Consider the following 27,302-nt stretch of genomic DNA (forward strand, 5'->3'; position numbering starts at 1 on the left):
TCTGTCTTGCCCTCTCCCAGTCTCTAAGGTCTGTTCATGAGATGTTTCTCTAGAATCAGTGCTTATCTCTACAAGGGCTCTAGTTATTACCATTTCTTGTTAGACCATAGTGAGGAAGCTCCTTTATTTTTTAGTAAACTATTTATCAGCAACATTTTTATAAACCTTAAAAAAGTCCCTGCAGGAAGAAATGACAACTGACTTCAGTGTTTTTACTTGGAGAATCCCATGGACAGAGGAGCCTGGCGGGCTACAGCCCATGGGGTCTCAAAAGAGACACGGCTGAGCGTGAGTGCTCACATTCATTTACCAGTAGTGTTTTTATGACCTTTAAAAAGTTACAAAAATATGCTCATGGTAAAAAGGATCCAGAACGACATTAAAAAATGAAGATAGAACCTTGCAGTGCGTAATTCTCTCCAACTTGGCTTTTATATTATTTGGCAGCAATTTAAAACATTATTTTGGAATTGAACTCCACGTAATGGTTTTGAAGATAATTTTGAATTGTTTCATAAATTTTTTATTAAATTAAAAGATCTGCTATTGCAACGTGTTATGATAACATTTTTAGGCTAAAATATTATAAATGATTTTTAATTTAGTTGAATAAGGGTTACATATCATATGGCAGATGCAGGTTAAACCATATCATATGAAATGCTATTTTGTACTCCAAATGAGCTCTAACATCAGCAATTTCATATAGTTCAACCTAATACTTTATTGTCGTCGTCTCTGCTATAGGATAAACTGAGTCTTCTTTCTCATTAACATTTGAATTAAAAGGGAAGATGGAAAGTTGCCGTGATGATTTGTTTGGTTATAAAATCAGGTTGACAAGAAATTCCCACATTAGCTCATCTTCTTGGGTTTTATTATAGGAGGGGAATGATTAAGTGAACACCTTAAATACTTCCTGACATTGTGAGAGGAAACTAAACGAGTCTGTTTCTGGCAGTTGAGCTAAGAAAGGAGACAGTGAGCTTGTGGCTGACATACCTATCCATGAGGCCTTCATGCTAGAAGCTTAAGTTTTCTTTTACTTCACTACATAACTAGTAATGTTACCAGGTAGTTACAATAGGTTTCATAGTAAATAGATAATACAGTAAGTAGCTTTTTAAAAAACCCCACAAGTGAGAAACATAGTTATTTCTTGTTGATCCACATTTAGATTACTACAGCAAGTTTTTAAAGGAACAGCAGATTCTTTGTCACCTTCCATACCATCCTTACAGACAGGAATATGTTAGTAAACCCACAAACCCCAATATCTGTTAGAGGGAAAAGCCTTATGGTGTATTGCATAGCCAGAATATTGCCTATTTTTGGATTATCTGCTACTTGCATGAGTTGGAAAATAGCTTTATTTTATTAAGGTGAGCAGTTAGATGTTTTCAGTTGCTATTCAAAGCAGAATCTGGTGGCTTGTTAGAGATGTGGACTCTCAAGCCCTACTCTAGTCTCCTGAGTCTGAATCTGCAGTTTTAACAAGCCTTAAAGGCGATTTGAAGCACGTTGAAGTTCGAGATGTGCTGTCTCAGATCACGAGTGGTGTTGTCACCCCACAGAACAGGGTCTCAGTTAACCCTCAGTAAACGCTTGTTGAATTTAATGCATGTAATTCACTGGATCTAGATTAAGAAAGTGAAACAACTGTTGTAGGATGATAGTTTTGTAGGAGGGTAACGGTGATAATTAAGCAGCAGCTATCCATTTCTTGGTTATTTCTCTCATGGCTATCTGGATGTCAAAAAATTATCTGACCCTCAAAATGCTTGAGTGTGATTCTGCTCACACTGGGTGATTAGTCCCTGTCCTGTGGTTGTGTGTATGTGTATGTGTGTTTGTATATATATGCAAGTCAACAATAGTTTGTAGAAGTAAAGGAATAATTAGATTTTGATGAGTGAAGGATATATAATCCATACTGTCATGTCCCACCTTTTGTGAGCCCATGGACTGTAGCCCACCAGGTTCCTCTGTCCGTAGGATTCTCCAGGCAAGAATACTGGAGTGGGTAGCCATTTCTTTCTGCAGGGGATCTTCCCAACCCAGGGGTGAAACCCAAGTCTCTATAAGTCTCCTGGATTGGCAGACGAGTTGTTTACCACTAGTGCCACCTGGGTACCCAATGTTAGAAGATAACTAAAAAGTAATAACCTTCGTGCAAGGATAGTATATAAAAAGCTTAATCCAGCAGAAAGTAAGAAAGAAACATAAAACAGTTGGAATAAATAGAAAGATTATTAGTGTTCATACTTGAATTAAATCTTTACCCTGTTGACAAGAAGAGTGAAGGTAAAAGTCACTCGGGTGTGTCCGGCTCTTTGTGACCCCATGGGCTGTGCACTCCAGGCCAGAATACTGGAGTGGGTAGCCTTTCCCTTCTCCAGGGAATCTTCCCAACCCAGGGATCTCTCCCTGGGGATTCTTTTATCAGCCAAGCCACCAGGGAAGCCTGTTGACAAGAAACAAACCTAAGATTTAAGGAAATAGGTTGAAAGTAAAAGATGGAGAAAAGACAGCACACACAGATTAAGCGAAGGCTCGTTGTGTCATACTGTTGTCATATCAGACGAGTGAAGTCGCTCAGTTGTGTCCAACTCTTTGTGACCCCATGGACTGTAGCCTATCAGGCTCCTCCATCCATTGGATTTTCCAGGCAAGAGTGCTGGAGTGGATTGCCATTTTCTTCTCCAGGGGATCTTCCTGACCCAGGAATTGAACCTGGGTCTCTCACATTGCAGGCAGACGCTTTACCGTCTGACCCACTGGGGAAACTATATCAGACAAGGTGAAAAGCATTACTGGAAGGAAAGAGGGGCAGCTTATAACGATAAAAGGCCTTATTCATCAGGAAAACGATTTTGTGTGACCCAATACATAACCTAAATGGGAGATTTTTAATACACCTCTCTTGCTAACTGATAGAACAAGATGCATGCAAAAATAGAAAATACACATAAAAGAATATACTTAATATAATTAATAAGCCTTTGATTAGACTGATCACAAAGAGGAAAGAGAAGGCCTTGTTAACCAGTCTTAGGTGAAGGGACAGTGACTACTGTACAGAGCACTCTCCTGGGCGATGCAGTGTCAACCGAAACACCAGCACGCGTTTGTTTTGGTGAATTTGATGAGCTAACTTGAAAACATAGACACACAAAGGGCTAAGAATAGCCTAACCATTCTTGAAGAAGAACAAAATTCTCTGCTAGATATTGAAACTTCTGAAGCTACCATGATTTAGGCAATCTCTGGTTCTTACACATAGATGTAAGAATTCTAGGTAAGTCTTTATCCAACAGAACAAAGAATCCAAAACACATCAAACGTGAGTATGTGAATTAAGTAAAGATGACAACACAGGGCATTGGGAAGTTTATCTTTAATCATTGCTTCTGGGTTAATTGGATATCCACTGGGGAGGGAATGAAATTTGATTGCTGTTGCAGACTCATAGAAATCAGATCCAAGAGCATTGCACATCTCTAGATATGAGGGGTAAAACTCGACTTCTGGAAGATAACATGGAATTTCTTCATGACTTTGGTATAAGGAAAGATTGCTTAGACACCAAATGTACTAATTTTAAACCAAAAGTTGCTAACAATAAGAGATGGTGTTCATCAAAAAACACCATTAAGAGAGAGACAATACAAACCGTCTATAGCTAGCCAATAAGGGGCTTATATCCAAAATATGTTAAAAATGTAATTTTTAAAAATTTTAGAAATCTGTAAGAAAATGACTCTTGATAGAAAAATCAAAAAGCAATCTGAATGGGCTTTTCACGTAAGTGGATATCCAAGTGACTGATAAATGAAAAGATGCTCATAGGCAGGAGGAAAATGCACATTAAAATCACAGTGGAATACACACCTACTTTCACGGCTGAAATTAGAAATACTGATGATTCCAAGTGTTAATGAAGGAGTGGAGCACAGGGAATTTTCATTAACTGCTAGGGAACAAACAGATTGATTAAACAAAAACTGAAGAAAAAACCAACAGGACGACGTCTCTTTATATACCAAAAAGCAGTCACTTCCTAGTAGCAGTGTTTATAATAGCTCTGAACTGGAAATGTGCGTGCTAAGTTGCTTCAAGCAGTCGTGCTCAGCTCTGAGACCCCATGGACTGTAGCCCGTCAGGCTCCTCTGTCCATGTGTCCATGGGGATTCTCCAGGCAAGAATACTGGAGTGGCTTGCTGTGCCCTCCTCCAGGGGGTCTTCCTGACCGTGGGATCAAAGCTGTGTCTCCTGTGTCTTCTGCACTGCAGGTGGATTCTTTACCTATTGAGCCATCTAGAAACGGGGAGTCATCCAGTGTTAATCAAAAGTGGGCTAAAGTGATGATAACAAACAGGCTACAGTTTATAAGCCTGATATTAAGCAGACAAATTCATGTACATAGAATGAATCTGGTTTTGGAGGTCAGGGTGGTAGTAACTTTAGGGGACGAGGTCATTAGATACTGATTGGGAGGGATCATACGATGGTATCGGGGATTTCCAGAATGAAGGCAGTTTTTATTTTCCTGTCCCCACAGGACAAGGTTGGCTAACCAACTAATGATGATTGGTTAAACTGTATACTAATGATTTGTCTATATGTTATAAAAAATAAGTTTTAAATACAATATGTAATAACGACATTGATGACAGAAATAGAACCTGGTATTTTTTTTAGGTGCTTGTTATGCACCAGGTTCTATTCTGCACGTCTGCTTGTGGTATTGAGTTAAAACTTGTACCGAACCTAAAGGAACAGGGTTAGCATATTAACAGTGATTCCACTGCTGTGGGTGGGAAACCAGGACTCCGAGCGGTAAACTGCCGTTCAGAGCCGCAGAGCCTGTCTGCTGTTTGTTTATAAGAGTTTTTTCTAGATCAAGGACCTCAGTTCTTTTCATATTCATTTAAATGTATTCCTTCCTAGTGTTTTATGTTTTTAACATGCAGATTTAACCTCCCTCCCAATTATTTGACATTTAGGTTTCCAGTTTTTTGCTGTTGCAAACAATACCAAGATAAACATTCTTCCCTAATTATCTTTGTGTACATCATCTGTTACTTCCTTAGGATAAAAAGTTTTTTTAACTGAACAAAGTTGCTCTGCATAATTGGATTTATTTTTTAATTATGAGTAATGACATGTTTAGAGAAATTATCCCACCTGTCATCATAGGAACATTATCCTTAACTTATTTAGCAGATATTTATTAATCTTACCCTTCGGGTCAGTTAAGGACTGTATGCTGTAATGGAGGGAAATAGAAGCTAAGGTCTAAAAGCATTGCTAAGTAGGGGTTATGAATTTGAGATTTATCCTGTGGAAATGGTCCCTGTAGCCGTCTGAAGAATAGAGGGGTGCACATGGGCAAAGAGAGAGCTGCTAGGGACCTACTTCAGTCATCCAAGTGAGGGACCGAGCAAGGGGATGGAAAGAAGAGCTGAGTGTTCTCTAGGAGGCACTTCTGCCTCGTGGCTCAGGCAGTAAAGAATCCGCCTGCAGTGCGGGGGACCCAAGTTGAATCCCTGGGTTGGGAAGATGCCCTGGAGAAGGAAATGGCCACCTGCTCCAGTATTCTTGTCTGGGAAATCCCACGGATGGAAGAGTCTGGCGGGCTACAGCCCATGGGGTCACAAAGAGTCGGTGGGGGTCACAAAGAGTCAGGCACGACGGAGCGAGTAACACTTTTCACTTTCACTTTTCATAGGAGGCACAGTCAGCAGGATTGGGCTGCCATTTGCATGAGGTGGTCAGTGGAGGAAAAGATCTCGACTGTGACTCCCAGAGCTTTGACGCTGGTTGACTGGGTGGAAGACAGTGGCGTTTGCTGTGTAGGATATATTCAGCACTTATATAGGGTGTGTTTAGTACTTATATAGGATATAGTCAGTGCTTAAAAATTAAAAGAATGGTTTGGCCAGCCCAGTACTTTGCATGTATTAAAGCACTTTAACCTTCACCACAACTGTTGGAGGTAGATGTTATTATCAGGAAATTAGGTGTGCAAGGTCACACAGCTGGTGAGTGTGGAGCTGAGATTTCAGACTGCAGCAGTCTGGCCAGGGATCTGTGCTCTTCACTTTGGGGCCAGCGCTGTTAAATATGTTTCAGAATAAGCCCACTTTAGAAAAAGTACCCCAGTGCTGAGCAGTGTGGTGTGTGGTATGGTCATAGTTCGCTATTTTACTCAGCAAGACAAGCACAGGTATGCTGGGCCAGTGTTGGTTGGCCAGGGTTTTACAGTTTGTCTTCTGGCTTTAGTCTGTGTTTGCAAATTTGGTTGAATATAAGAAGAAAAGTCTTTCTCTTTTCCTAAAGAAAAATTAGTTTTATTAGTTAGCTGCCAAATACTTTTAGGAACAAAGTCTTCACTTTTCTTTTTTGCTGTGAAAAGTCATGACCATGGTCCCAGTCTACCTGCGGGATGATTCTCGATTGTTCATTTTTGTGGCAGGCTTTCTTGGTCTGGGTTCTCTAAGGACTGTGTTGGAAGAGTCAGGAATGCAGCAGCCTGTGAATTTGTTTCCATGAGTTGTGTACTCAACTTTTAATTTCCCGTGTCAGTGGTGAGCACCACTAGGACAAGTTTTTCACCTGGTTTGGGGGCTCTTGGTTATTGATGGCCGTACACCTGGCAGGTGCAGAGCAGACTCTCAGCAGTGTTCCTTTTAATCGATTTCTAAAGAGCTGATCTGTTGGTCAGGCCCTTTGCAGGAATTCAGAGATTACTTTTGCGACTTACGGTTCTTAACTGATAAAGATCTAATATGTAAAAGTAAGTATTAAAGGTTATTTCCACTAGTTTACAAAAAGATTTGCTTAAGGTTTTCTCTTGAAACAGGCTTATATGTACTCATTTGAATCAGTGTTACGTTTTGTACCGTTTATTGTACAGCAGTTATGTTGAGTATCATATCCTTGTTTGCATTTTTAAAGACTTAATATTTATAGAACAATAGGTCAAAAGATAGAAACGTCAGGATATGAGTGCATCCTTTAAACCACACTTGTTATCTTCTTGCAGGAGGAGAGACTTCAGCATGCAAACCTTCATCTGTTCGGCTTGCACCGTCATTTTCATTCCATGCTGCTGGCCTTCAGATGGCTGGACAGATGCCCCATTCACATCAGTACAGTGACCGTCGCCAGCCAAACATAAGTGACCAACAGGTTTCTGCCTTATCTTATTCTGACCAGATTCAGCAACCTCTAACTAACCAGGTATGTTCACAATGTATTCCTAATGATTTGTTGGGATGGTAATTTATTCCTCAAAATGATCAAATAGTAAATAGGCAAAATGCCTTAATGTTTTTCAGTTTTGCATGTGACGGGGGATTCCAGATTGACAAAAAAGACGATGTTGAGAAATTTGCATTTGAAAGTTTGTTGGATATTTTTCTTTTTCCCTGTGTATTTTACTTTAATTCAAATTTTCTCATTCTGCAGTGAGAAGGGGGAGTTATTTCTAATAAAGAATATTAGTTAAAATTAAAAAACTTTAAAGCTGTTTTTATGGGAAAGCAGTTAGGTAGAAAAATGTAAGTTATAGGAAAACAAGTCAGATTCCATTATAGCAAACTTAAAGCACAAACTTCCCACTGTTAGAAATTACTTTAGTATACTTTTATAGAATTAAATATGAAACTCATTAAAATTAAAAAGAAAAAATGTAAATTAACCATGCTTCTCATTTTAACACTTAGACTAAAGATTCAGTGATTTCATGTAAGATGGATAGTGTAAAGTGCTATAATAGATGTAATATACTGACATCTCTGGATGTATATACATACATGCATGTGTGTATAAGTGTATCTTTTTAATATCTTCCTGACTTAACTGCATCCACTATGTTGATTTTTTGATTTGGGGAGGTTTTTTTTTTTTTTCTTCAAACTAGCTATAGTTCTGGTAAAGTCTCGTTCCTTATTGAGACTGAGTGTATGTTTAAAATGACCGTTTTTCCATGTACTTAGGAATTTGGTTTGTCACTGTTTAGATCTTTTAATGTAAACAAAAACTTAGAAAATTTCAAAGTACTTCTAATACTGGATTTTTTGAGGAAACGTGTTTTTTTCTAATTCAGTAACACACAGTTTTAATGAGCTGTTGGCTACCGTGCATTGACATGGCATGGTCTGCTGGTCATGAAACATGGACTTCAGGTCCTGACTCGTGATCTGCTGTGGAACTCAAGTCAGGTCTCCTGCACCCTTCTTTCTGTTCCTTGAGTATAAGATTGGGACCTTAGAATAGACCCACCTAAGTAGCATCATTATTTGAGGACCCCCTTGTATATATTATAGTAAGATTTGATCATAGTTGAACTGACTTTGCATTTATAAAATGACACTGCATGTCAGTAATAACAATCACAGTTAAATGCTAAGGTAAATTATGGCAAGATGTAAGAATTTGTTTTATACAGTAAATTGAGAAGTTGTATGTTTAAGAATTGGAGCAGTTGGTCAGAATTGGAAAGTGTTGTGTACACCAGAAGAAAATTCTCTGGACACCCAAAAAGTAGTAATAGCACAGTCATCTGTTCACACTGCACTTTGGAAAAACTACGTTTGGATTCATTTTCCTCCTTGTTCAAAATTAGCCTATCAGGCAGGCGTCCTGTTTTCAGTCTCTTTTATAGCTGGAGGGCCTGAACTCCCGTTGGTGCCTTCTCCAGGATTGTAAGCAGTCCTGGGTTCAGGCCAGGCTCGCTGCTGCTCACACACACAGTGTTCGTTCAGCTCTAACACTTGGCGTCTGCGGAGGGCTAGGGAAAACATCCAGTCCTGTAAAGTTATTGTTTGTTTATATGATAGTAGTCGGTAATTTAGTTAGCAAAGTACCTATTTTTAGATACAACCGACATCTTGAGGGTTATTTTCCAGTAAGAGATAAGTTACTTAGCATTTCCATTTTAAGCTGTAAAATGTTTTTGAAGATGCATATGATGTAAAAAAGACCATCTTTTAAGTAATAATATTCAGCCAGATACTTCTGCCAAACTCCAGAAATCCCAGAACCTAAAAGCTTAAAGTAACTAAAAGTAACTAAAGTAATTAAAAGCTTATTTAGTAACTGAAGTGTAAAGGCACTGATGTGGCCTGGTCTGCCAGGCATCAGACATGGACTTCAGGGCTTGTCATGAGCTGGCTGAGGGACTTGAGTCAGGTCACCTTGAACCTTCTCTCGGTTCCTTGAATGTAAGATTGGGACCTTAGACTGGGCCCACCAGAGTACTTTCTAGCTCTAAGGTTCTCTAATTTTGTTACTTGATTTCCACTGTTTCTTACTAATCATCCTATTGGTGCTTTTTAAATAAGATTTATTGTACAAGTAAGTTGAAAGGAACTAACTTAACATGTTGTTTCTGGTAGTTAGTCTTTCTTGTGTGAGTTTATTTCATATAAGTTTAACCACAGTTTTATCAAAAGATAAATGTAGTAAAAGTGAATGTAGACAAGTGTGATTGATGTTTAGAATGCTGTCTCTCTCTGGGCTGTTTTCAGAGTACCTTTCATGGTTCTTAAACTGTGTATTCTGGGTATGTCTTGCATATGCTCTTCGGGTTTATTAATAGCTCTCAAAATAGCGAAAAAGACAGGACATAGTGTTTCTCATTCTCCACTGCATATGAAAATATAAGGGAAACATAAACAAAATAGCTGGAATAGGTATTATTAAACTAGAAATCAATTTTAAATGAAGTCCTAGCACTTAACGCTATGGACTCTTCTCAAGGAAGAAGATTGTTTGAGCTCTTGTAACTTACCTCGCAGGAGGTGTGAACTCCTGCTTTGTGTGTGTATGTGAGAGAGAGTGATCTGTGTCTTTCCACAGACAGGAGCGTCAGGATGAGGCTTCTTTGGCCTCCAGAGCCAGAGAGCTGCGGCCACGGGAGGGGAGCTCACAGCTTCCTCTTCAGTTGAGGATGCTGGGGGAGTGTGGAGGCTGGGGGCTCCTGGCTCCTGTGGACACCACGGGCTTTCGCCCAGCGGTGGAAGGGAGGAAGGGAGCTGGCCACATTACCTTCTCCTGACCTTGTGACTGTGAGATGGTGGAAGTGGATAAAGCATCAGAAGCTTTGAGTCTTAGTATAGATTTATAACTGAGTGTGTATTTGGACGAGTTATTTTCTAATTCTGTATTGGTGCTTATTGTACCACAGTAGCGAAAAACAGAAGATAGTTACTTAACATGAAATTACAATGAAAGTTAGTGAAGAAAGAGTTGTTTAGTTTGTAGAAATGAATTTGTTTTTTTAAAATTCATGTAGAAATGAATTTTGAGTGCCTGCTCTGTACAAGGCACCATCTCAAGCAGTGAAATGCAGTCTTATCTAAAGGCCAGTTTTTTGTGGGTGGAATTCATCTGGTTTATACATACAGACGCCCCTGAAATAGTAATTTCTGTGGCCAGAGTACATAAAAGTAAGGTATTTAGAATTAGCTAATTGGCGTGGCCTTGTCGGCAGTTTGGCTAGTTGTGGAAGAGGAGAGCAGTGTTTGGTGACAGGACAAGCCCGTAGCACACACTCTCATACTGAGTGCAGAAAACTTTTTAGGGTTTGAGTATAGATGCAGAGGAAACTAATGTTAATATTGGTTTAAGAGAAACTACAGAGGCAGGACAGTTCTGGTGTCTTAAGTTGTTGTTCCCAGGTTGTAATCCTCACATTTGGCTCAAATGAAATTTCCACTTGTTTCATAGAAAAAAAAGAGGAAGTACAGCTAGGTAAGCACCACGATCATGCCATCTCTTCATGCCGCAGGGATGGGGTTCTTTGCTGTTCCGTCCTGACAACCGTCTTCTCTTCTGTTTGCTTATTGTGGGTTTGTTTTCCCAAGACTCCAGACATTTCTCTTGTGATGTCTTGTGTCTCTCTGCCCCTCAGGTTGACTAGAGTACCTTTGAAAGAGGCTGTCCCGGGGGCTCGGTAGTTTTGCTAGTATGTCTGTTATGAGAGCTGGACAGCAGCCCAAGGGTGACTGGTGACTGAGGGTACCTTGATGTCTGTAATTGCCTTGGAGGATCTTTTGGTCACGGAAGACCCTCTGGGAACCCCTTTGCTGAAGCTTGAGATGAGGTAGAGGATTCGGGTGGGCACACCCTCTAGGGTCATTGGTGTGCCAGTTGCAGTAATTCTGGGTGTGTTGTGTTTGTGTTTGAAGGACGGTTGTGTTTCCTATTCCATCCCCCATCTAGCAGGAGGCTCACAGTTGAACCCTGACTGCTTATTGGATGATGAAAGAGCCGTGGGTTAGCTTTGTGTTGGGAGTGTGGTTAAAATGAGTTTTTAAAAAGGTTTCATTAGCTTTAAGGTGTTCTCTGGAATTTATTTGTGGTTAGCTGCTAGTGTAATCGTAGATAGGGATATTGGTGTTATGGATTCTCTTGTTTATTCATCACATATTTATTAAATGTCTCCTGTGTTTCAGACAGTCTGTCTCTCCTGTTGTAGGCAGAGGGAATACAGCATTGGTCAGCTATGTCTGCCCCATATGGCGTTTTCCCAGGAGTGGAAGGAGGAGAAAAACTAAAACCAGTAACCCAGTAAACGTATACTAGGATTTTAGGTGGTGGCACGTGCGGTGCAGGGTGGGCAGAGGGAGTGTGGAGGGGGAGTTGGATGTGTTAAGGCGGAGGGTGGATCTCCTCCGTCAGCCTGAAGACACGAGAGCAGATTTCAGCTGTGCTCCCAGCAGGCGCTGTGCAGAGCAAGGGGTCTGCCTGCCTTTTGTGAGCCAGGGCAGGCTGGAGGAGCCATTCAGAAGAAATTTTCCCTTAGGCTGATTGTACAGTGGAGAAGCCCTTCTGGGCAGCCTCTGCGTGTGTCCTGGACCAGGGGAATGTCTGTAATCCTCTCGTTAAATTTGGGAAACAAAATTGAAGGCTTCGCAGCGGGGTATATTGTTTGCTAATTTCATTTATTTGTTGCAGTGGTTGTCTTCATTGGATTCCGGTTGAAAGAGATGACCAAGAGAGAATGTTTCGTATTCTAATGTGGATGTCTGTTTTGTTTTCAATACGTATGCACAGGTTACAGAAGAGGGAGTTCATACCAGTACAGTATAGTTAAAGTGCTAGTCTTCTCTGTCTATTTAAGGTGATGCCTGATATTGTCATGTTACAGAGGCGGATGCCCCAAACCTTCCGTGATCCAGCTACTGCTCCCCTGAGAAAACTTTCTGTTGACTTGATCAAAACATATAAGCATATTAATGAGGTAAGAACTATTGATTTGTTATAACAGTGTCTATCTCGCCATAGAGTGGAGGAAACAAGCTATTTTTTAGTGTGTTTAAACATATTAAAATTACTTTTAATTCCCAAGGATTGTCATATTGATGATTATGAAGACTGGTAAGTTAGCGGTTTATAGATAAAAGCATCATAATTGTGTAAAAGAAAGATGCTATATAAACAAGAACTGTAAAAAGATAATTGTGAGTAACTTCCCTTCTTTTTCAAAGCTGTATTTAATACATGCTGAGTTATAATTTCTATAATACCCCTTCTCCAAAACTTCAGAGGAAAGGGAGGGAATAGTGATAATGTAAAAGCATGAAAATGTTACAGAATTTTGCTTCAATTTTTATGTATCTGTTTCTGCTTTTGCCAGAGATGTCAGGAAGCTCTGATATGTGTTTAATGCTCAGTTAACAGGCGTTTGGCCTAGTTTATCTGATAAAACCTATATCTGTGTGGTTTAAAATTTTCTTTTTAATGTGTGTTCTTTTTTAATCTGTATCCTTTCACTGTAAGATACCTGAAAGCCTTTTTGGTGGGATTAAGTAGGATAAAAAACATAGCACTGTGAATTACTCATCTTCCAACTTGACTCTTCACTTTGAGAAATTATTTTTCTGGTGTTTTAGCCCTTTGGCTTGGTTGTTATTTACTCCTAACATCAACTCTAGCTGTGTAGTGAATTAAATGAGCTTTTCTGGAGATGGGTGGTCACGCCTGTGCTCTCTTTCCTCTTCCAATGGGGCCCTACATACTTTCACATTAAAGACTTATCTTCTGCCAGTTTGAGAGCCATTTAAAAAGATGTTCTTATGTGTGTATAAATTTCTTAGCAGTTTGGTGCTGTTTAACGCCAGTATTATTGTGGCAATGTGGCAAGATAAAATTGAAGTGAACTCAATGAGGAACATTTCTAAGTTGGATTTTGTTTACAATTTATATGTTCTAAAAGATGTTTCAAACTAGTTTTTGGTCATCTGAAAATAATCTGATAAACTAATACTGTTAAGTAGCTTTGTTGAAGCTTGTTTTTAACTGTTACCTGGTAAACTAGTTTTTCTAACGTTGCTTTATACAGTGTAATTTATCATTTCCTCAAAGTTAGTTACCAATTACTTGAACTATTGCCTCATTAATTACCAACTACTAGAACTATTGCCTAGTCCACCTGTTATTTTTTACTAGTCTTAGAAACTGTTTTATAAGAAAAACAGATACAAGGAAAATAACTTAGTCTGTGATCAACCACAACTTCTATGACCTTTAGTGTGGGGGGAGGGGGCCTGACTGGTGTTCGTTAATTTGTTGTCATAAGCTCAAAGCCGGGCCTGTCACAGAGGCCCTTCCCATATTAGTAAAATATCAGTTCATGTACATTTCACCTTTCATTTCTGAAATCTTTTGCTTTAGGATCAAATATAAAATTGGGATTGACTAGAAGGGGGTGCAGTTAGCATTTGTTGTTTATATCAGCATATACGTTTTCCCAAAGTTCCTTATATTATACACTCTTAAGATCTATACTAGCTCACTGAATGTAAATTATACCTTAGTTTAAAAAATAAATGTAAATCAGGTCCTGTTGCTTTTCTTGAATGGGAGACTGTGGCCTACTCACTTAATATCTCCTCTTTATAAAACGTATGAACAGTATAATTCTAAAGTGAATTTTTCTATAGATGTTTTTCATTTGATGTATATTAGTGTTACTCTGTAATTCAGATAGCAACTATAGAAATTTATTTTTTTTTTTTGTTCCATAGAATAAAAATTCATCAGTTTCTTACTGACGGCAGATTTGTCTCATATGTACTCTTGATATATATGTATATATATGGTGCCACGCCATGCCTCATGATTTTTAATTACACAGTTAACACTAGATTCTCTCATTACAGGTTTACTATGCAAAAAAGAAGCGGAGACACCAACAGGGCCAGGGAGACGATTCTAGTCATAAGAAGGAGCGGAAGGTTTACAACGATGGTTATGATGATGATAACTATGATTATATTGTAAAAAACGGAGAAAAGTGGATGGATCGTTACGAAATTGACTCCTTAATAGGCAAAGGTTCCTTTGGACAGGTAGTCTAACAAGTTGCTGAATTTTATAAATGAGAACTTCTCAGTGAGTCATGTTATTATAGCCTTTTCTCAGTAGAACTCTCCTAATATTTGTAAATAGATATAAAGAATGGATATGTAAGTATTTGGGTTATTATAGTTCTCTAAAGTTAGTAAAACTATTATCAGCTGCATCAGCTATAAAAACTCCATTAGACTTTTGTTTGTTTGTTTCACAGAGTTGCTATAGCTACCAAGTAGTTATTTTACTAAGTGATAGATTTGAATCACTAACAGATAGTATTGCCTCTTTCATTGGGCTTTTAGTCTCTGGATGGTTCTTCATGATGTATGCTGGAGATAATTACCTTCCTGCCTGATATTCCTCCTCAAAAGGGGGCAACAAATGACCATTTTCAGCTGCCTCCGTAGGTGTCCTCTCACCTTGGAGACTTGGACGCCCAGGGCTGGGCCCCGAGCTTGTCCTCAGCTCCTCCTACAACTCCGTCAGGCCTCTCTGAGTGGACAGAGGGTCTCCTGTTAAGTCCTCGTGGCATCAGTGTTGCTAGTACTGTGATGGGCATCATTCCGATGGGGGGGATCCTTCAGGCAGCTTCCGCCCGGAAGAGTGAAGGGAGCACTCCAGTGGGCCTAGTGTTTCTCTTTGTCCCTGGCCTCTTCTCTCCACCTGTGGCTCTCGTCTCTCACTTGCCCAGGACGAAGCGCAGACTTTAACTGTGTTAGCCTCTTGCCTCACCTGTGCCCAGACTCAGAGCTGCCAGCCCTCCCTCCTTGCCCTGTTAAAAAGTTTGTATCTGGCTGTGAGGCTCCTGGCTGTTTCCATCTGTAAGTCTCCCTGCCTTCTCTCACCCCATGCCATCAAGTCACAGAGCTGTTTTGTTTGAGGTTTGGTTCACTGTCAGTCCCCGTCTCCTTGGCCTTGTAGCTTTTGCGCAGTGAGTCAGTTGTTAGTGTGCAGTGCAAAGAATTCTTGTGGCTTTTTGGTGATTTTTTTTTTTTTTTGGAGATTGTTTTTGTTTTTTAAACTATGGAACCTGTATACTCTTAGTTATCTGTTCCTGCTCTGCAGGAAAGCAAAAATATTCCTCTTTTCAACCAGTGAGGAAAAATTCAGCATGTGTTAGTCTAATTATGCTTAGGGCAAAACAGCCACAGCTCTGGGCCCAGACAGATCAAGCTTAGACCTATAGGGAAATATGATTGAGGTTCTTAGAAGACGTCTGTAATTCTGGTGTGGCTCTGCCGGGCCTGGTGTTGTGTGTCTAACATGTCTGTCCCTTTCCACAATTCCAGAGACTTTCTGTAATTATATGTAGTTTGGGGCCTTTCCCCTTGATGAGTAACCTCTTCTTCTCCTGAGTCAGGATTCTCAGTGTCTGGGGGAGTCCCTCTTTATGAAAGTATTTATGAAATAAATACTTTAACTTTATGAAAGTGACCCCATGGACTGTAGCCCACCAGGCTCCTCTGTCCATGGGATTCTCCAGGCATGAATACTCAAGTGGGTAGCCATTCCCTTCTCCAGAGGATCTTCCCAACCCAGGGATTGAACCTGAGTCTCCTGCATTGGTAGGTGGATTCCTTACCCTCTGAGCCACCAGGGACGCCCTTTCTTTCACTTGTAACATTGTGGCAGAAGCAACTTCTGCTTTCTCTACCCAAGCTGTTTCAGGAAAGGCATTTCTGAGGCTTGCCTTTTAAGTAAGGCTGTGAACACCCTAGGTAGAGTGATTGTCATCCCCACCTTCAGAATTACCCCGGTGTTCAGGCAGTTCCTCTCTGCAGGACGCTGCTCTGACTTCTGTGGTGTGCGCCGTGAAAACTGTGGCCGTGCTGCCTGTTCACTCAGCTTAGTTTCCCTTCAGTACTCAGTCTTTGAGCTCACCGTGACCTTCTCCCTCCCCCTTACTTTAATTTTCTCATACTCTTGCTTCCTAAGATCAAATGAGCATAGCAAACCTGTGACGACATAGCCTTCTTTGACATCCAAACCAGTTTACCAGGTCAGACTGATTGATACCTTTCTCCTAGGCTGGAGTATGTTCAGGGTCAGGACATGTTTGCCGTATTGTCTGGGTCAGACTAAATTCTCTACCAGATCCTCGTCAGAGAAGTGGCTGCTGCGTTTCTTAAGGCAGTGGTCGGCAGTCCTGGTTGCACGTTGAAGTCTTCAGGGTGCTTCGGGGATCAAGGGGGTGGCGGGGGGAAGGGAGGACAGTGTCTGGGCTCCAAACAATTAAACCAGACTCTGTGACTGGATTCTGAGCATTGGTATTTTTGAAAACAGCCTACTGAATGTGTCATTCGGGGTTGGAAACATTGCTTTAGCACTGAGCCGGCTAACTATTTGCTAAGTCAGTGAATAGTTGGGCCCCCGTTAGTGGCCTTTGTCCTGGAGACCATTGGGATCCGGGCAGTAGACTGCAGCTCCTGGGACAGTCTACACGGCCAGTGACACAGAAGAATATCAGACCCGCTCAGTCAGAGGTTTCCATGGGTCCCTCTGATTTAAAAGACACATAAGATTAACTCTTTGCAGAGATACAGTTTTTAAACTATGTATTTTATAATTTATGTGTAAATTTGTAGGAGTGTGAAATTTGTTTTAAATGAATAAAATTTTAAACTAGAGATGTGCATAGTGATTTGCACATGACCATTCTGCTTCCTTAGCATTCATTCTCATTTTAAAACTCAAAATCCCCTAATTACGGCATTTTAAACTTATTTCTTGGTAATTTATCACTTTTAAAGCATAAACTAGTTCTTCTGGTATATGTCTAAGTTTTTATCTATGAGAATATAATTTAAATTTAGAAAGTTATCTACATTTTTCAGATAACTTAAAACCTTTTAAGTATCTCACACATATGCTTGGAATTAAAGCCAGCTTTTTTTTTTTTTTTAATTAAAAGAATAGTTTTAACGATGCTATTTAGTGAGAAGTTAAAAAAAAACCAAAGTATGTGTCAAGAGTCATAATTTACTTCTGAAGGAGGAAAATAGTCTAATTTTAAGAAAGTTGTTCTGTGGATGTTTAAAAATACTGTAAGGATGTGAAAGAAACCCATTTGAAAAATTGATTTAAGATAACAAAGTAGTGAATAGGTGCTACTGAATGGAAATGAGTAGGGTCTCTCTCAGGAAGGGCAGAGGAAGTGCTAGATAAATGTACAGTTAAGGTGAGCTGCAAGCTGTTAAATTGTTCATTAATGAAATATTTATTTTTTTCTTTTTTAGGTTGTAAAGGCATATGATCGTGTGGAACAGGAATGGGTTGCCATTAAAATAATAAAGAACAAGAAGGCTTTTCTGAATCAAGCCCAGATAGAAGTGCGACTTCTTGAGCTCATGAACAAACATGACACTGAAATGAAATACTACATAGGTAAGCAGGCAGACAGGGCGCAGCGTGCCGACTCAGACCGCCGGTTTGAGCTATGCGTATTCTTGTATGAAGAATGCTAACTTTATCTTAAAGTGAGTGAATAAAAAGTTCCGTTATTTTGGTTGGAAGGGCATCAATTTATATATGGTACTTAATACACCAGTAATCTTTTAATCTTTGGGAATGTGCATTCCAGGTGTATGTAGTGTAGAAACAAATGAGAGTCACGTCTTTTGTTTTTCAACTTGCAAGCATCATTGGTTTGCTTTCATGATGCTTGTTTATCCAGAGAGTTCTCTTTCTGTTAACTTTAATCATTCTAGTACAGCTCAGAAATTAGAAGTGAGCGATTATGTTGTTAATGGTTATAGAACCATTTTTGGAATGTCTGAACCAAGGTGTCAGGCTCTTCTTGAGAAATAGTAGCCTCATTTCTTGAACTCCTGCTGTGTTCCTTACGCTTTTCAGTCCTGTACAGAGGCATTAATAGTAGAATCCGTATATTACAGGTTGTTTGTACAAAGAGTAACATTTCCAGGGTTCTTGGAGTGAGAATCTTAATCTGCTTTGATCTAACTGCAGAGCTTATGTTTGTTTCCTTATCCTGTGGTGTTTCTTTTGAGTACCGAAAGGGGAGACAGAAGAATTATGAAACTGGTGAAGTCCTGCCCTCTCTGGGGTCACACAGAGTCGGACACGACTGAAGCGACTTAGCAGCAGCCGTGAAGTCTAGGGCCAATTGATATCTGGGCGAAACATCTTCTAATTATACATTCTAAGATAGAGACTTTTGTTGTTGTCCAGTCATGTTCAGTCGCTAAGTCTTGTCTGACTGTGACCTCATGGACTGTAGCACACCAGGCTCCTCTGTCCTCCACTGTCTCACAGAGTTTGCTCAATTTCATGTCCTTTGAGTTGATCATTTTCTGCCGCCTCCTTTTCCTTTTACCTTCAGTCTTTCCCAGCATCATGGTGTTTTCCAGTGGGTCGGCCCTTCGTATCAGTTGGCCAAAGCATTTTAGCTTCAGCAACAGTCCTTTCAATGAATAGAGACTTTAGGACCAATTAATTACAGACTTTAAAAAAAACAGATGTGTATTAGCAACTCACATCCAGAGAAGGCAATGGCACCCCACTCCAGTACTCTTGCCTGGAAAATCCCATGGACTGAGGAGCCTGGTAGGCTGCAGTCCATGGGGTCACGAAGAGTCGGACACGACTGAGCAACTTCACTTTCACTTTTCACTTTCCTACATTGGAGAAGGAAATGGCAGCCCACTCCAGTATTCTTGCCTGGAGAATCCCAGGGGTGGCGGAGCCTGGTGGGCCGCTGTCTGTGGGGTTGCACAGAGCCGGACACTGCTGAAGCAACTTAGCAGCAGTAGCAGCAGCAGCAACTCACGTCAGAAATGCTAGCTTTACCTGATAAGCACGAGGTTAAGTTTTATTAGCAGACTCCTGTTTAAGAAATAAAGAGAGAACATTATGTTTCTTTAGTCCTCCCAAAATAATAGAAACAAAAAAATTGATGTTTAAAGGTGTATGATTCAGATAGATTTCATTTATGGAACATCCTTCACTCCCCATTGACATAATAAATGAGCTTATACTATTTTTTTCTTTCTTATTGTCTTTGTAGATATCTGATATAACCCATAGTAATAACGTTGTGTTTAAAATCCTTTCTTCTCACATTCATTGCATGTTTGTTGTTCACTCTCATTGTATTTAGCGTAAGGTGGGCGCTTTTCCGTTCAAGGGGCATAGGATGCTGGGAAGGACATTCTAAGGGTGCTTGACTTACGGTCTTTGAACATAACTCCCCTCTTCTTCCTCACTCTTGTGTGTTTATTTTGAAGTTTTGCTTAAGTAGTAGAGAAAATGTTGATAGCATCACTATAATTATGTATTTCTGCTTTATTGAAAGAAAACACAAAATATTAGCTACTTGGTTAACTTATAATAATTACTATTTTTGTTCTTAATAAACTGACTTCAGTGATTGCAGGATCTGGGTTATTTGCTACCAGCCATGGTCTAGTTAAAAAAGCATTCAGTTTAGGTCTAAAACAAAATCCTGCCAACCCTCCATTTTCCCCAAAAACTGAACATACATATTTGTATTTGAGCTTCCTTTGACAATGTCTTTAGTGCTCAGCACATTTATTCAGTAAGTGAATGATGAATCAGTGGAATTGAGTGGATTGATCTTCCATCAGAAGAATATTCTGATCATAGCTTCTTAGAGGGATTTTCATAGTCACATTTGAATTCTGACATCAGTTACCTTTTGCATCCCTTTAGTGGCCGCTGCTTAATTGGATCAAAACTGTTACTTGGACCATGTCTCTGGGGTATCTTATGTCACGTGGAGCTGTGTTCTTCATTTTAAACCTGTGAACTCAGTAATTAAGAGCAGATATTAGACATTCTTATGTAACAGTGGCTGAGCATTGAGTGGTACTGTGGACTCCTATAGAGCTGTGGTAGTTGTTATATTGTGTTATCCCGACTTGCAATCATTTGTGTCAGGAATGATCTAAAAACAAGAATGGTGAGCTCTCAGGGAGGCAGTTCAGGTCTACCACCAGGACAGCACAGGTATCCCTGTTCTCAGGACCTAGGTACTGAGTAATGCCGTGGTTATTCCAGATAGAGCTGTAGAGAAACCTCTGTTTAAGTTATACTCAAAGGCCAAGATGGAGGTAGCCTTGACAGATGGTGGTTTTATGTCATCTCAGCTGAGTTACAGGTGCTCAGTTTGGTAGATGTGAGAGCTGTGCTGCTGGAGGGCAGTGACTTCCTCTGGTGTGCAGTTAGCGTTAATACTTAACAGCTGCTGCTACTGCCGCTGCTAAGTCGCTTCAGTCGTGTCCGACTCTGTGTGACCCCATAGACGGCGGCCCACCAGGCTCCCCCGTCCCTGGGATTCTCCAGGCAAGAACACTGGAGTGGGTTGCCATTTCCTTCTCCAGTGCGTGAAAGTGAAAAGTGAAAGTGAAGTCGCTCAGTCGTGTCCGACTCTTAGCAACTCCATGGACTGCAGCCTACCAGGCTCCTCCATCCATTGGATTTTCCAGGCAGGAGTACTGGAGTGGGGTGCCATTGCCTTCTCCAATAGTTAACAGCACAACTTTTCAAAGCGGTTTATTGACCATTAAGCCTTTAAAGAAGGTCAGTAGTGATACCAAGTAATGTATTCTATACTTTCCCCATTCCTAAGCCTACTCATAATTTCTTGTGATGGAGCTTTATTTTGAAATTTCCCCAAAGCTTCAATCTTGGATAAGAATCCTATGTACCAGTTTGATGAATGTAATCAAATACATTGATTATGAACTCTTAGTACCTTACAACATGATTTCAAAGCCTTTGCTGTATTTGCCTAAAAAAAAAAAAAATGTCTTCCTTTGACAATTGTTTTAGAAAATTATTGGTGAAATCGTAAGGCTTAGCAGAGCAGGTTGTGTATATGTATATCAAAGCCTTCCCAGAGAGGTCTGCCGTGTATAGCATTGTCACAGGCTGGACATCCCAGCGGGTGGAGCTTAGAATAAGTCATGAGGTGTAGGGGTCTCAGGAAGTCAAAAGTGTTTTCTCTTACATGTGAGGATAAAATTATTATTCACAGTACTGCGTGTAAGTTTACTGCTTGTGTTTTCAGACCTGACTTAGGCATTTTGGTGGGACTTCTTACATTACATTGCTTATTGGCGGATTCAGCAGATGTCCAGTTTCAATATTCTTAACTGCTGAAAGAATGTGCTGCTTACTGCGGAATGCTTATCTCCTAATTTTAATTTGATAAACCTTGCATTTGACATTGACATTTTATAGAGTATTGTAGAATTCACCTATGTGTTATTCTCACTTTTTTTTTTTGGTATGTATAATTTAAAATGAAACTTTTTGTTCTCTTACAGTGCATTTAAAACGCCACTTTATGTTTCGAAACCATCTCTGTTTAGTTTTTGAAATGCTGTCCTACAACCTCTACGACTTGCTGAGGAACACCAATTTTCGAGGTGTCTCCTTGAACCTAACACGAAAGTTTGCACAACAGATGTGCACTGCACTGCTTTTCCTTGCGACTCCAGAACTTAGTATCATTCACTGTGACCTAAAACCGGAGAATATCCTTCTTTGTAACCCTAAACGCAGTGCAATCAAGATTGTTGACTTTGGCAGTTCTTGTCAGTTGGGGCAGAGGGTAAGTATATTTCATAACTTGTGATTTAAAGTTAGAATTAGGTAAAACAGCGTAAGTAGATATTGAAATCTTACTAATCTGTATACAATTTGAAGGTAATTACAGGGTTGTTATCTTTAAATCTTGAATCACCTGTGTTGATACCTATTTTGGGAAATCCTTTTTTAAATGCAAACATTGATAGTAATACTTTGAATTAGAAGGTATTTGTTTTTCAAAGTTTATGTTAAATTATGTGTGTGCTAAAAGGATATAATTTCTATCCATCCTGAGAAAACAGGATGGATATAAATTATGACGTGTGTCCAAGCTAATGGACATATTGGTTTGGTTTAGTTGCTAAGTTGTGTCCGACTCTTGCAACCCCATGGACTGTAGCCTGCTAGGCTTCTCTGTCCCTGGGATTCTCCAGGCAAGAATACTGGAGTGGGTTGCCATTTTCTTCTCCAGGGGATCTTCCCAACCCAGGGATTGAACCTGGGTCTCCTGCATTGCAGGCATATTCTTTACCAACTGAGCTACGAGGGAAGCCCAGTGGACATATTAGTTTGTGGTAAACAAACTAATTTTTTGTTTTTGGGTGCTAAAAGCAAACATGTCCATAGCAATAAGTAGATTTAGGTTTAGTTGATTTGGGAAAGCAAGTTTCCCTCTCTTCTTTCTAGCATTATGAAAACTACTCTGTTTTGCATATGAAACAAAAGTTGTAGGTTGTTCTCTTTTTGAAACCAGCTAGGATCACTATTTGATACTTTATTTAAAATGTTCCTATTTACTTGTAGATATTGAAATTGCATCTCTTTTTCTTTTTTTTTTTTTTTAAAGGTAAAAACATAACTGACTTTCAGATATTAGTGTTTCATATTGGGTTTCCATTTCTTGTTTTTCCAAATTAGTGACATTTTCTGTCTTGTCCAACTTTATTCTAGCTTTTAAATAAACTAGGTTAATTTAATTATGAAGGTTTATGACCAGTTAACAGGATTGTCCTTTTGTTATTTCCTGCCAATTATGGTAGCAAATGCTGCATTAAAGTAATTTTTAAAAATGGAAGGAATAGGAAGCAAAGTTTGCAGTTTCAGTGCCTCTGAAAATCAAGAGATGCTTGTAGTTGTTAATAAGAGAGTATATTATAAATGGAAAATATGTGCCTATATTGAATCATTTGAATAGATTTTAAGGCTTGCAAAATTTTTTCCTTTTTGAACCAAGTCGTATATTCTATGCTAATATCAAACACTATTAGCAGGAGACAACTATACCTTTAGCTCAGTGACTTTTTAATTATTGGGTTGGCCAAAAGGTCGTTCTGGTTTTTCCATAAGATGCTTGGAAAAACCCGAGCGAAATTTTTGGCCAACCCAATATGTGACTGTCAGAATCCCGTGGGAAGTCATTTCCAAAACAGACATGCAGTGGGCCTCCTCCAGGCCTGCTGGCTCAGCGTCAGGGGGTAGCAGGGTGCAGCCTTGCGGATAGCCCACTCCTGCTCTGCACATCGCCAGCTGGTTAGGCGGGTGGCAGGATTCTTTCACAAGCTGGGAAACACGAGTCTCAGCAGTAGCTTGTCTTTGGGGCTTCAGGGTGCTCTTGGCTTCTAAAAACTGGGTAGTGTACTTCTTCTTCCTGGTCCCTTTCAGTTAGACTTTCTTCACTTCGAAAAGGCCTTAAGGTCGGGTTGACCTGCTTGTGGGGTCATGAGATGATTCTCCGAGGTTCGGCTGGAGTTTGGGGCGGGCCCCAGCAGCTTTCTGAGAAAGCATCTTCATGCCACTGGCTGCCGGGTTTGAGTATTAAGTTAGGTAGTCTAGTTAGCAGGGTGTTGTTTTGTTTTCTCCCTTTTAATATAAAGCTGTCTTTGCTTTTGTGATATTTCTGGATATAAATTTTAAATGGACAAGTGAAGATGAATTGATCTCTGAAGACATTCTCAGATTATTCCATTGCAAATAATCCATTTCAAGATTTTCTTTTTCTAAGAAGTCTTATGATGGATGGAGGAGGATGGGGTAAAGAAGCGATTAGTCAGAAATGACCCCCAGTTGAATCTTTGCATGGCTCTGTTTCTAGGTTTATCTGTGAGACTAGTACAATACAGATGTCTGAATTTTCAATTACATTGTACTGAGTTTGACTCTTAATGCTTTGAATTAACCTGAAGAAATTTCATTCTTTAAGTTAATTTAAATATAATTTAGCTGTTAAATTAATGGTAGCCACAGCAGCGAAGAGTAGTTAATAGGGAAATAAGTTGTTCTCAATCATATTTTCTTCTAATAAGGCATTATTGTTTTAGGATATATCTTGAGTACCTGTTAGGACTGAACTAAATAAAGGGCTTGAATTTTTTGTATATGCACATTTTGCATTTCAGAGTCTTAGAGTTACCACTCCCTTGAAACATTTAGTTCTTTAAAACAGTATTCATAGTCAAATGTTGAAATCAGTAAACATTACTGATAACCCAGTTTTTTCTGTTCATGTTAGACTTGTGTTCTTCATACAGTATTGACTACAATTAAACAGAAACTGTTATTGAAATATATTTCAGATATACCAGTATATTCAGAGTCGCTTTTATCGGTCTCCAGAGGTGCTACTGGGAATGCCTTACGACCTTGCTATTGACATGTGGTCCCTCGGGTGTATTTTGGTTGAAATGCACACTGGAGAGCCTCTGTTCAGTGGAGCCAATGAGGTACATGATTTCTTTTTGCTTTTAATCTCTTACAGTATAACCTGGAAATTGTTCTTTAGGAAAACGTTTCTGTTTATCAACCTAAATCATTCAAGTGTTTGGTCTTTTAAACTTAATTTATCCATTTAAAATTATTTCAATTATATAATGGTGAGTTTAGAATTATGAGATGGGAAGTGAGATCTTTAAATCTACCAGTGAAGGGGAATAGTAAATTACATTAGAAAATGTTAAGTCTTTCGGTATAAATTTTATAGATTTTAAGTATAATAACAGAAAAAGATAATAGTGATGAAATGAGGAACCATCCTAAAAACACTGTAAATTTTGAGAGTATGACGTGGAATTAAAGTATTAATAAATGATTACCAGTGGGATTGATAGATATATTTGATCTGAATAATTTAGGGTAAATTAGGACTCTAGAATTTTGGAGCTGCAGGCGAAGTGTAATTCTTGTAGTCAACAAGTGTTCAGTCTGTGTTCTTAGAAGATCTTTGGAGGTCAGAGGCAGTGGTGGGAAGGCGAGGGCGAGGGACAGGGGGTCTAAGCTCCGTACAGTTGGAGGAACGGCTTTCCTTGTCTTTAAAACTGTTTGTGGAGGTTTTTTTGTTTGTTTCCTTTTAAAGAAAATTTAACCATTGCAGATTATGATCAGTCCGTTCATTTATACACGAGAAAAGAAAGGCTGATGAAATTTCATGACAAGTAGTGTCATCAAGGAGTGTCAGAAACCTGTCCCCTCCTCCTTCTGCTAGTTCATTTCACTCTCGCCAGCGAGCTGCTCTTTGGCAGTAATTGCTGTGGTGTGTATTTGTTTTTCTTTGAATAATAAATAATATAAAGGTAATAGTACCTTTTTCATGAACTTAAACACCATTAAGATCGCCTGAGAAACTTCAGTGGCTGCCGTCTCACACATGGTGAAGCCAGAGCCCTTTGAGTAGCTGGGAAACCCCTCCCTCCCTCCGCCTCCCGTCCTCTCTCCGCCTGTCCCTCTGTCCGTCTTCCTGCCCAGTCCCCCCAGCATGCAGACCTCTCTCAGGTCCCTGGGAGATGGTGGCCAGAGGGCCCGCGCGTTGGTGCCAGGGGGCTTTGCTCTCATGTCACCTGCTTGTGAAGCTTCCACGGCAGCTTTTAAGCTTTAAGTTGCGGTGCCCCCCTCACTCATGTCCTTTTAGTTTTCTCCCTTTCCTTAGTCAGTACCCAGTAGATCTTACTATGTGTTTGTTTCTGGATGATTTCTTCCTCTGTAATACAAAGTTTCGGGCAGAGATTTTTGTCTGTTTTGTTTACTGCTTGTTCCATGGACATGATTTCTAGCATGCAGTGGACACTCAGGTGTTTGAGGGAATGAATCTGCACCTTAGAAAGATACTTTTTTATTAGGTCCACACTTTATTAAGCCTTTCATTTTTTTTTTTTTAACTCTCCCAAGCTTAAACTTGCGATCCCCTCCAGTCATTCCTTACTTTCCGTTGTATCCATGACCACCTGCCATCCCATAGATGTGTGTATGTCTTTGCTGAATCGTGTGCCCTCCCCTCTGTGGAATGTGGGGCTTCAGGAGGTAGGGGGTTACCTCTTTCCTTCATTATTGTGTATTTACTGCCCGCAGGAGTGCCTGACACACAGGAGAGACTCTCTCTATTCTAATTTGTGAATGGATGAGCAGATATACGATGTTTTACAGTAGAAATTATAGGGTTTTTTTTTTTTGCTTTTGTTTTTAATACAGGTAGATCAGATGAATAAAATAGTGGAAGTTCTGGGTATTCCGCCTGCTCATATTCTTGACCAAGCACCAAAAGCAAGAAAGTTCTTTGAGAAGTTGCCAGATGGCACTTGGAACTTAAAGAAGACCAAAGACGGAAAACGGGTAAAATAGGGAAATAATATTTTTGAGCCTTTGTTACTTCTTTCACTGAATTGTCTTTATAACGCATTTTTGTATATATTTGAAAACAGTGTTACTGAAGTCCGCTGTTAACAGTAGTTCTGTTGATGACTCGGGTATAGATTTTCTTCACAAGTTGGTTTTAGCTTGACCTGAGCTATCTGTATGACCTGAACACTGTTTGGTTAATGCTCAGTATTCTCTTTAAGTCTTCATTTTGAAACTGTCTGCCTGCCTTTTGAGGCCGCTGATCAAATCACCATGCCTTGTTTCCACAGTAGAATCAGGCAGTTTGACCTTTGTTTCTCATAGTTTGGGTATACATTGGGATCCCAGTTAAGAGGACTGCAGCTGGGAACCGTAGAAGTTATAACTGCAGGAATGGCCTTTTTTTGTAGTTCAGATGAGAGCAAAGGATTTCTGACTTAAGCAGTTTGTGACAAGAATCTGAACTGACTGGATGGTCCTTTGATAGATTTCAGTTTCCTAGCTTGGATAATGGGGGTTTCACACCTCTAGAATCTTTCAAAGTGAGGGTTTTAATGCGTTAGAGACCTTTTAGTAATTTTCTCTCATCTGAGAACTTTTCAGGCATCTCAACCATGTCAGTTTAGTAGAATAAATGATGACAATTTTGCATCTTGATTTACAATTTTGTTTTATATATCTGAAAATAATCATATGTTTTGCCATCTAGTTTGTTTCTAGTATTAGATGAATATACTGTATAAATATATGATTGTGTG

General features: G+C 39.7%; 1 protein-coding gene across 3 annotated transcripts in view; it reads left to right on the top strand.

Moving 5' to 3' along the window:
* The window catches only part of DYRK1A (dual specificity tyrosine phosphorylation regulated kinase 1A), a 143,610-nt gene that overhangs the window by 92,961 nt on the left and 23,347 nt on the right, over positions 1-27,302 (top strand). For 2 of the 3 annotated variants that reach the window (XM_027548898.1, XM_027548900.1), the window contains 7 exons: positions 7,049-7,245; positions 12,134-12,253; positions 14,175-14,363; positions 17,604-17,751; positions 21,675-21,961; positions 24,513-24,659; positions 26,398-26,538. In XM_027548898.1, coding sequence (XP_027404699.1) covers positions 7,049-7,245; positions 12,134-12,253; positions 14,175-14,363; positions 17,604-17,751; positions 21,675-21,961; positions 24,513-24,659; positions 26,398-26,538 — 1,229 coding nt within the window. The remainder of the gene's footprint in view (positions 1-7,048; positions 7,246-12,133; positions 12,254-14,174; positions 14,364-17,603; positions 17,752-21,674; positions 21,962-24,512; positions 24,660-26,397; positions 26,539-27,302) is intronic. The other variant, XM_027548899.1, reaches the window with a different exon arrangement.

This window comes from Bos indicus x Bos taurus, chromosome 1 (genome assembly GCF_003369695.1).
Source record: "Bos indicus x Bos taurus breed Angus x Brahman F1 hybrid chromosome 1, Bos_hybrid_MaternalHap_v2.0, whole genome shotgun sequence".
NCBI classification, from domain to species: domain Eukaryota; kingdom Metazoa; phylum Chordata; class Mammalia; order Artiodactyla; family Bovidae; genus Bos; species Bos indicus x Bos taurus.